Here is a 10,892-nt window from a genome sequence, read left to right on the forward strand (position 1 = left end):
CAACACGATTCAGAAGTGGGCATAGGCCTACTAATAGATGTTAGGTTAATTTAATGTTTCCTAAATAGGCTACCTATCTAAGGATTTAAAGCCATTAATGGTCATTCTGTTAACATAGTTACATATATATCACTTTGGCATGAAGGTTATCCAACAGGATAGCCCCATGTGGGGAGAAAAAGAATGTGAAATATGTAATTATGTCACGCCCGGCGGGTGCCAGGCTCCCGAAATGTTTGTACCCAAAATGCAAACTCTTGGACTACCGGATGTAGAAGTACTCATGGTCTTTAATTCAGGCTCTGGTTCGGTACACAGGTGATCAGTCAGCGAGGCCGAAGCACAAACAGGGTCAGACAAAAATGCAGTCATGGGCAAGCAGGGTTCAAAGGCACGAGCAGACACAGACATCATGGGCGAGGCAAAAGGCAAAGTCAAAAATACAAAGCAGGATCTGGATACACGGCAAAAACAGGACTAGACAAAGCGCTGGTGAGCGTACAAAGACAACAAACGAGCAAGGGTGTGGTGGCTGGGTGGAGATTAAATAAGACAGGAGTTAACTAGGTGCACGGGGGCGTGGCTAGTGAACAAAGATACTTCATAGTGCAAGACAGTGAGGGAGGACAACACAAGGTGGAGTGAAGAAAAGACAAAGATATGTGAACAGGTGCACAGAGCGTGAGTGAAAGAAGACAAAGCAGACAGAGTTAAAGTGAGAAAAACATGACAGGTGCAGGATGTGAAGTGAACATAAATAACTGGGCGTGAGACAAGGACATGAAAGCAGGTGCAGGATGTGAAGTGGGAACAAGAGGCAAAAAACAAAACTGAGCTACAACTGAATCATATTTCCGTTAACAGGAATCAGACATGAACAAGAGACTAGACTAAACATGAACTGGCGAGAGACTTAATCAGGACAGAAAAGCAGACCGGAGATAAACGAGAATAATAAGAAATTAAACACCATGACAGATCTAATACTGGAACAGGCAGACATAAACTCTAAATAGAAAAGAAACAAAACCAGACAAAGTGCAAACAGAAATGAGAACAGCATAAATGAGCAAATGATAACTAAATGATCAACTATGAAAACACAGATTAATAGAAAGGAATTGAGACATGATCAGAATATAAATGTAACAAGGAAAGTGACAAAGCAAAATTAGAATGGAGAATAAACACATGATGAAAGTAACAAAAACAGAACTGAGAATAACCATATGATGAAAATAATATGACTAGTGAATAGTAACAAGAACAAAGTGACAAGAAAAACATGACAATAAATCATGATGAAAATAAATAGTAATAAATCAAAGCTGCAGCAAACAGGAAACCATGAAAAGAGGAAAATCAAGGGCTTAGCGCCCTGACCGGGCCCAGTCCCTGACAAATTATAGTAATTGTATATTAGAATATTTAGAAAAATCACCCAAACCAAAGCAACCCTTATGTGGCTGAAATAAGTGAAAAGAAGGTGAGCTTAGAGTGGACTACACGATAATGGGTATATGAAATAGGCCGAAAAGAACGGCTATACCTGCACATTGATACTGTGAAAAGATTTGCGATAGACATAATCGCCCTCGTGCTCTCCGAGGGGTGCACTGATTGGGATTTGCGTGCAATCAATGGCTCCTATTACTCTTAGGAAACCTAGGACAAATTGTTATTGATAAGCCCCACTTCGCCTAATTAATGGACATGCATTAGACCTATTTTGATATTAGTAATTACCCGCGATTGCATAAAACCCTTCTTTGATTTGCACTGCGGATAAATGGCCAGGGAAAACGACAAATGCATCCAACAGTTTAGATAGAGCAAGTACTACTTTGCGAATCATACGACATACAGTATGATGTTCAGCATCACCGATGGAATACAGAAATTGTCCACTGGAAAAATATCTAAGCGCAAGGCACATTATCTGCTCGATCGTCAGGGCATTGCTACGATGGGTGATGTTACAGACGTCTGGCCCGATCAGCTGACAAAGATAATGAATTCCCTCGGCTGAGAATCTATATCTTTCATGGAGAATATCGTTGCGGTATGTCAGCGGATTCTGGCTGTCTTTAAAAGCCCTCGCCCTGCGAAGAGAGCCCCAATATCAAACAGATCATCCAGGTAGGCCGGCATTGTCTTCGGAGTGATTGAAGGTGGCTGGGCGGTATTTATAAAGGGAGTGGTTAAGCGAAAACCTCAAGCTAACCTAGAACATAACCTGCTCGGAGCAGGTTTGGCACGTAGCGTAAATTGCCATGGCAGCATACCTCGATCAAAACCTATCCACCGTTCGTAGTACGGGTTAACCGGGAAGTTACTCCACACGTCATCAACTTACTCCCGAAGTTACCCTGATAAGCCAGTAACCCCGCTTCGTAGTACAGGCCCCAGGTCAGAGAAAAAACAGCTTGTACAAATCCAAGCAGGTGAGAATAAAGGTCATGAAGTGTTAAACACAAAAACACTCAATGAGTCACATCAGTGGTGAGCACACCTGACCTTAAAGTGGAAAAGTTTACTGCCAGGCAGATAAGCCACGAAACCATTTAGACCGCCATTTTATGGTGTGTAATTAATTTTAAATTTAAATTCTAAAACTTTGAAAGAAAAAAAACAGACATGAAAAAAAAATGTGCACACCAATATGAGATGATGATCAAGATGTACATAAATAATGAACAAATGAAAGCGTAATTTTAATCATCTAGTTAATGTTTTTATTCTGGCTTGACTACCTATTCCTCATGTCCACGAGGTGATGTTTGTTGCCATCACATGATACATCGATTTTGCTTATTTTATTAGTGTGTAAGTTTGAACAGGAACAACCACGTATGATTTTAAGGATTACAAATGTTTTTGATTATTGATTGATTGATTAAAGTTACGAGAAGTAAATTTAGTGGAAGCTAATTGGTCTTCGAATGGTTGTAAAAATTAACTGAAAAGCTAATAAAAAAATAGCTTCATTCATTACCTGTTAGCTGATTTGCTGAACTGTGCCCTGAATCACATTAACATAAAACATTTTACAAAACACATCAACAAATATATACAGTGAGGAAAATAAGTATTTGAACACCCTGCAATTTTGCAAGTTCTCACACTTAGAAATCATGGAGGGGTCTAAAATTTTCATCTTAGGTGCATGTCCACTGTGAGAGACATAATCTAAAAACAAAAATCCGGAAATCACAATGTATGCTTTTTTAATAATTTATTTGTATGTTACTGCTGCAAATAAGTATTTGAACACCTGTAAAAATCAATCAATCAATCAATCAATTTTATTTATATAGCGCCAAATCACAACAAACAGTCACCCCAAGGCGCTTTATATTGTAAGGCAAAGCCATACAATAATTACGGAAAAACCCCAATGGTCAAAACGACCCCCTGTGAGCAAGCACTAGGCGACAGTGGGAAGGAAAAACTCCCTTTTAACAGGAAGAAACCTCCAGCAGAACCAGGCTCAGGGAGGGGCAGTCTTCTGCTGGGACTGGTTGGGGCTGAGGGGAGAGAATCAGGAAAAAGACATGCTGTGGAAGAGAGCAGAGATCAATCACTAATGATTAAATGCAGAGTGGTGCATACAGAGCAAAAAATCAATGTTAATATTTGGTACAGTAGCCTTTGTTTGCAATTACAGAGGTCAAATGTTTCCTGTAGTTTTTCACCAGGTTTGCACACACTGCAGCAGGGATTTTGGTCCACTCCTCCATACAGATCTTCTCTAGATCTTTCAGGTTTGGAGTTTCAGCTCCCTCCAAAGATTTCCTATTGAGTTCAGGTCTGGAGACTGGCCAGGTCACTCCAGGACCTTGAAATGCTTCTTACGGAGCCCCTCCTTAGTTGCCCTGGCTGTGTGTTTGGGGTCATTGTCATGCTGGAAGACCCAGCCATGACCCATCTTCAATGCTCTTACTGAGGGAAGGAGGTTGCTTGCCAAAATCTCGCAATCCATGACCCCATCCATCCTCCCTTCAATACAGTGCAGTCGTCCTGTCCCCTTTGCAGAAGAGCACCCCCAGAGTATGATGTTTCCGCCCCCATGCTTCACGGTTGGGATGGTTTTCTTGGGGTTGTTCTCATCCTCTAAACATGGTAAGTGGAGTTGATTCCAAAAAGCTCTATTCTGGTTTCATCTGACCACATGACCTTCTCCCATGCCTCCTCTGGATCATCCAGATGGTCACTGGTGAACTTCAAACGGGCCTGGACATGTGCTGGCTTGAGCAGGGGGACCTTGCTGCCCTGCAGGATTTAAACCATGACAGCATCATGTGTTACTAATGTAATCTTTGTGACTGTGGTCTCAGCTCTCTTCAGGTCATTGACCAGGTTCTCCTGTGTAGTTCTGAGCTTTCTCAGAATCATCCTTACTCCACGTGAGATCTTGGATGGAATCCCAGACTGAGGGAGACTGACAGTCACCTTGTGTTTCTTCCACTTTCTAATAAATAATCATAACAGTTGTTATCTTCTACCAAGCTGCTTGCCTGTTGTCCTGTAGTCCATCCCAGCCTTGTGCAGGTCTACAGTTTTGTCCCTGGTGTCCTTAGACAGCTCTTTGGTCTTGGCTATGGTGGACAGGCTGGAGTGTGATTGATTGATTGTGTGAACAGGTGTCTTTTATACAGGTAACAAGTTCAAACAGGTGCAATTAATACAGGTAAAGAGTGCAGAATAAGAGGGCTTCTTAAAGAAAAATTAACAGGTCTGTGTGAGACAGAATTCTTGCTGGTTGGTAGGTGTTCAAATACTTATTTGCAGCAGTAACATACAAATAAATTATTAAAAAATCATACATTGTGATTTCCGGATTTTTTTTTTTTTTAGATTATGTCTCTCACAGTGGACATGCACCTAAGATGAAAATTTCAGACCCCTCCATGATTTCTAAGTGGGAGAACTTCCAAAACCGCAGGGTGTTCAAATACTTATTTTCCTCACTGTATATATATATATATATATATATATATATATATATATATATATATATATATATATATATAATTATATTTGTATATAATTATATATTATATATATATTATATATATTATATATATATAATTATATATATATATATATATATATATATATATATATATATATATATATATACATATTGAATATATTATATATATATAATATTATATAATAATAATATAATAATATAATAATAATATATATTATATATTATATTATATATATTATATATATTTTATATATAGTATATAATAATAGTATATAATTATTATTATTATATACTATTACTATTATTATTATACTATATTGCCTCAAGTGGAGGAGTTTAAGTATCTCGGGGTCTAGTTCACGAGTGAGGGACGGATGGAGCGTGAGATCGATAGACGGATCTGTGCAGCAGCTGCAGTGATGCGGTCGCTGTATCGGACCGTCGTGGTGAAGAGAGAGCTGAGTAGGGGGGCAAAGCTCTCGATTTACCGATCGATCTACGTTCCGATCCTCACCTATGGTCATGAGATTTGGCTCATGACCAAAAGAACGAGATCGCGAGTACAAGCGGCCGAGATGAGTTTCCTCCGCAGGGTGGCTGGGCGCTCCCTTAGAGATAGGGTGAGGAGCTCGGTCACTCGGGAGGAGCTCGGAGTCGAGCCGCTGCTCCTCCACGTTGAAAGGAGTCAGTTGAGGTGGCTCGGGAATCTTTTCCGGATGCCCCCTGGACGCCTCGCTGGAGAGGTGTTCCGGGCACTTCCCATTGGGAGGAGGCCCCGGGGAAGACCCAGGACACGCTGGAAGGACTACATCTCTCGGCTGGCTTGGGAATGCCTTGGGGTTCCCCCGGAGGAGCTGGAGGAGGTGTGTGTGGATCGGGAGGTCTGGGCGGCTTTTAGCTGACCTAATTAAACCTTACGTACCGGCCCGGGCTTTACATTCTCAGGGTGCAGGACTACTTTGTGTCCCTAAGGTGAATAAGAAGTCTGTGGGTCACAGAGCTTTCTCTTATTGTGCCCCTGTTCTGTGGAATCATCTCCCTGCGTCAATAAAACAGTCAGATTCTGTGGAGATTTTCAAGTCCAGACTTAAGACACACTTATTTTCCCTTTCATATGGCTAGCATACTGGTACAGTTTTGTTTTACACTTTTTACTCTTTTAATTCATTTATTGGAGCAGGCTGCGGCCTCAACTTTACCTAAATTCTGGGTCTTTTAGTGAAGTTTAGGGCTAGATATGGGCTTGATATGTGCTATATATATATATATATATATATATATATATATATATATATATATATATATATATATATATATATGTATGTATGTATGTATGTATATATATATATATATATATATATATATGTGTGTGTGTGTGTGTGTGTGTGTGTGTGTGTGTGTATATACTTGCTTAAACTCATCCAATATGTACACCACCCTCTAGCTGAGGCTTGCAGTACAACGGAGGATGGAGATGAGCCTCTACACTGTCCGACAGGCTACGAATGCCACATCATAAACGCAGGAAACCCAGCCGCTGGGATCCCAAACCGCGGACAATGTATCAAGCAGCGTGTCAATTCTGGTAAGCCTTGAGGGCTTCAAGTCACAGAGACTGATGACATATTCTGGCTTTGAATCCACACTGAGACCTATAGCTTCACTCACCTCCTCTCTTAGTTTTCTTATTACTGCTAATCTCCAGTTTAAAGCGATCTGAGGGGGGCAGCTGTCCAAAGTAAAAGAACGAGTGATACACACAGACTGCAGCTGTCCTGATTCTGATGTAGTGCCTTTTTGCAGATTACATGGTGTGAGGTGCCAAGTTCATGCTATTAAAGCTGTCTAAATATATACAAACTAGGGTGATCTGGCAAATCGGCAGACTGCAAGATGTGCATACGGTGTCTGGCTGAAAACAGTACTACTGCCTTCAAGTGCAACGTGCAAAATGAGAAGATCAGGTTACATTTCATTTTCATGTTTCTTCATTTTATTTTCAGATGGGCGTGACCTCAGGCACAAATACTTCAAGGACTACAAGGATTACTTAGGTACTGTAAATGCGGTCATACCTTGAGGTGACGTTTTAGAAATCTGTCACAGTTCAAATTAATTATGAAACGTAATTATTCCAAGAAATGCCTCGTCTTAAAAACTGAGTGACTGTGCATGGAGGGAAAAAAAAGAGGGAATTCACCAAGTCTCCAGTGATGAACTTGTTAAAAATGTCAAACTTTAGAGAACAACTTTTTATATTTTACTTCACCAATCATAGCTTCATGGTTGAGATAATTTCACATTTCAAGACTTCGCATGTCTTCTTTGTAAAATTAGGTTCCTCTGTGCCTTTAACAGAAAGCTGTTGTGGATAAAACAACAAGCAAAAGTCGTTCTATGCACAGTCTCTCCAATCACAGCCACTAAACCTTGTAACTCCTTCAGATATGACTTATGGGCCTGTCGCACCTTGACGATTTAGCCGACGTATGCCGACATATCAAAAAAGCTGCCAATACTCCATTATACGGCAGCTGACACATTCAGTAAGTTCTGTGGTCCTCCCGAACACGTCAACTACATCTATACCATACGCTAGCATGCGTTGGAAATATTGTACATGTATAAACTTTTTCGACAATCTTGCCGTACTCTGACGTATACCAGTGTGCTTCATTGTGCTCTCAACTTATACAAAACTATGCCAGCCTATTCGCCAAATTTTTCATACGTCAACATACGCTGGCTAAATTGTCAAGGTGTTGGCTTTCCTCACTCATCTCTGTTTTATGTGTTTGTTTGTGGTAGTAGCCAGTGCACAAACGTGTTCAAGCGGTGTGCGTCCTTTGCACACAGACAGACTGATTTGTGTGTTTGTTTTGGGTCTACATGGAGACATTTGTTGTTAAAGAAACAAGTATGAAATGACATTAAATATACCTGACATTTACAGTGAAATATATAAATATTTTTTAAATTCTGTGCAGCCTCTGTGTTGGAACAGCAATGTGGAATAGCAGGCTGTCCAGTGCAATGTGTCGGTTTGTGCATATCAATGCACAAGGCACGTACTGCAAATGTATGCACTCCTGAGCTCCCATTATCAGAAAAACAACAGAAGGTGCCACAGCAATAAATTATTTTTAAAAGGTCACGCCTAGATTTGGGGCGCAGTGATGGTGGCCAAGTTACCCATAATGCTTGGTATTTGGTGCGCTTGGTTTCAGTACAGAGTTCAAACCCAGTTCAAACCCCACCCCTGCTCATTCTCCACATAATGTGAAGCTGCGCCAGGAAGGGCATCCAGCATGAAACTTGTGCCAAAAACCAACATGCAGATCCACCTCAGATCTGTTGTGGCGACCCCGAGTGCAAAAAAACAAGGGAGCAGCCGAAGGGACTTAGTTGTCACGTCTAGATTTGAGGACATTCTCATTAACAGCGACAGCAGTGCATCCATGGAACAGAGGATGTAGTAACAGCACAGAGAAAAAAGAGATAGACGAACATTGGATAAATAAAGTAAATATAATAACTATATAATTATAATTGGACAATATAAATGGATATAATTAGATAAATGGTAAATGGACTGCATTTATAAAGCGCTTTACACATAAATGCCTCACATTCACCCCGATGTCAGCCTGCTGCCATGCAAGGCGCCCACTACACACCGGGAACAACTAGGGGATTAAGGACCTTGCCCAAGGGCCCTTAGTAGTTTTCCAGTCAGGCTGGGATTTGAACCGAGGATTTTCTGGTCTCAAGCCCAATGCTTTAACCACTAGACCATCACCTCCCCTAAATGCATATACTGTATGTATAAATGAATAAAATGTAGTGCTATTAGAGTACTGAGCTGTCTCCCGTGTATATTAGATCTGGATAGGTGTCTTGCACCTGTGTCCAGCAATTTAATGTACATCGCTAATTTAACTTTATTTCATTTTGCACTTATGCCCATTAGTAAAATTCTCATTTACATAATACTGTCTACATCACATTATCACCCACCCACAAAACTGTCTCCATCCCAACAAGCAAAAATTTGGTTTGCCCACTCAGCTTAGCAGTCAGTATCTGGACCTTGAGCTCCGCTTACTATGCTATGCTGTGATTGACATCTACAAGCAACAAGAACTTTGTCAATGTCTCAACATACGTATATGGATGTAACAGTGTAACCAGAACTGCTTACAGACGTTGCACTGTCTGACACTGTCTGATGATGTGTTTTCCTGACAGGGACGAGTTCTAACAATGCAGTGAGATATGAAAAACATCTCAAGAACCTGGGATAAAGTAGGTTTTCAGACATTATGAACAATGCCTCAACTTTTGCATCAATCTCTCTGGGTTAAAAAAAAGCCTTAAAACTATTTTATCTGCTCTCAGATCAGCATGACCTCAGCTTCAGCCATGACCCAAACCATCACCTCATCAATCATCAGCCTAGTCCTGTTCTACTGTCTGTCCTCCACCACACCTGAAACCGGATCAGATCTGACCCTGTGACCAAAAAAAAACAGCTGCTACCTCCTCTTTACAAAGCCCCACGATGCAGCCTCGCCTCACTCCGGAAGAACTCTGGGAGACCAAAGAAAACAACCAAAAAATAAAGCATCTTTGTGTCTTCATCTGGTCTGTTCAAAAAGAAATAGAAAGTGTGGATCATCAAGCTGGTGACTGAAGGTAGAGTGAACACCAAAGCTGTTCATCATGTTTCTGTAAAATGAAAACGCAATCCCTTTTTCATCGTTCTCTCCCTCCCAAACATTCTAATTTATGTCACACAAAATAACAGTTTTTGACACTGAGGCTCAGAGCACACTAATAAAGTTTCCTGAATTAAAAATCTGGAATATTTTAAGAATAAATAGAACACAAGTCTATTGACGCCTTTATGGTGTCAAATCTCGCACGTAATCACGTTCTTGCTGGGGAGGCCGAGATTTCGTTGTCAGTGTAAACAAGCGTTTGCAGCAACTCGTTTGCAGCATTGCGTTATTATGGAGGTGAGTTCAACCAAAATATGTATTTAGGTGTTTAACTAAGATAATCATGAGTCTTTAATATGAATTTCATAAAAATAAAAAAAAATCGTGTTGCTGTTAGGGTTGTGTATTGGGAACCACCGGTTCTTTTCGGGTATCCTCAAGAAATTATTTGATCCATTGACATCGATAACCTTTTTGCTTAACGATTCCCTTATCGGTCCTTCAGAGTGGCCGTTGTTTTTGGGGGTGTTTGTCAGGAAAATGATCATTTCTCTACACTGATTACAGACCCTGCAGCGGGTCTGTATAATCAACCGTTTCTGCAACATGGCTTTGCTTTGAACCTTGAACCAATGAAGCAGTGCTTCAATCGTCGATCTGCTGCTTCATTGGTTCTATGTTTTATTTCACTTTATCTTAATTTTTCCCCAATAAAACCCTAAAGAGCATATGTCTGTGAGTAATATTTACTTTTTTATGTTATCCCACCTGTTATAGTCTTCTGAAACAGTTGATAGATGTATTTTGTAACTTGAAAACGGGACCGATGCTGACGCGTTAGCATGTCTACGGCGTTTTCAATGTTAAAGTTAGCATTAAGCTGAGCCATTATCAAGCATCCCTCCCCAGCGCGCAAAGGATTCTGGGATACTCTAAAACCATCAGTAGTTTTATTGCATCCGTAAGCAGTAAGTTAGTTCCAGTCCACAGATGCTGAACAAAATCTTATCTCTAACTAGAAGTGCTTGAGAGCGCAAGACTTACAAAGATATTTCAACCACAGGTCCCATAAAGAGAAATCTGAGGGACAGCAAAAATATTGGAATCCCCCCCTACCGCCACCCCACTTTTAACATTGCAAGATATCCTGACTGGCTTCCTTGCTCATATTGGGT

At 40.6% G+C, this 10,892-nt stretch overlaps 1 protein-coding gene across 1 annotated transcript in view; it reads left to right on the forward strand.

Annotated features, from left to right (window-relative positions):
* The window catches only part of wfdc1 (WAP four-disulfide core domain 1), a 57,252-nt gene extending 47,497 nt beyond the window's left edge, over positions 1-9,755 (forward strand). Inside the window, exons 4-7 of the mRNA XM_034177033.1 lie at positions 6,441-6,581; positions 7,000-7,050; positions 9,245-9,301; positions 9,395-9,755. Coding sequence (XP_034032924.1) covers positions 6,441-6,581; positions 7,000-7,050; positions 9,245-9,300 — 248 coding nt within the window. The 3' untranslated portion in view covers position 9,301; positions 9,395-9,755. The remainder of the gene's footprint in view (positions 1-6,440; positions 6,582-6,999; positions 7,051-9,244; positions 9,302-9,394) is intronic.
* Positions 9,756-10,892: the final 1,137 nt, after the last annotated feature.

This window comes from Thalassophryne amazonica, chromosome 8 (assembly GCF_902500255.1).
Source record: "Thalassophryne amazonica chromosome 8, fThaAma1.1, whole genome shotgun sequence".
Taxonomy (NCBI): Eukaryota; Metazoa; Chordata; class Actinopteri; order Batrachoidiformes; family Batrachoididae; genus Thalassophryne; species Thalassophryne amazonica.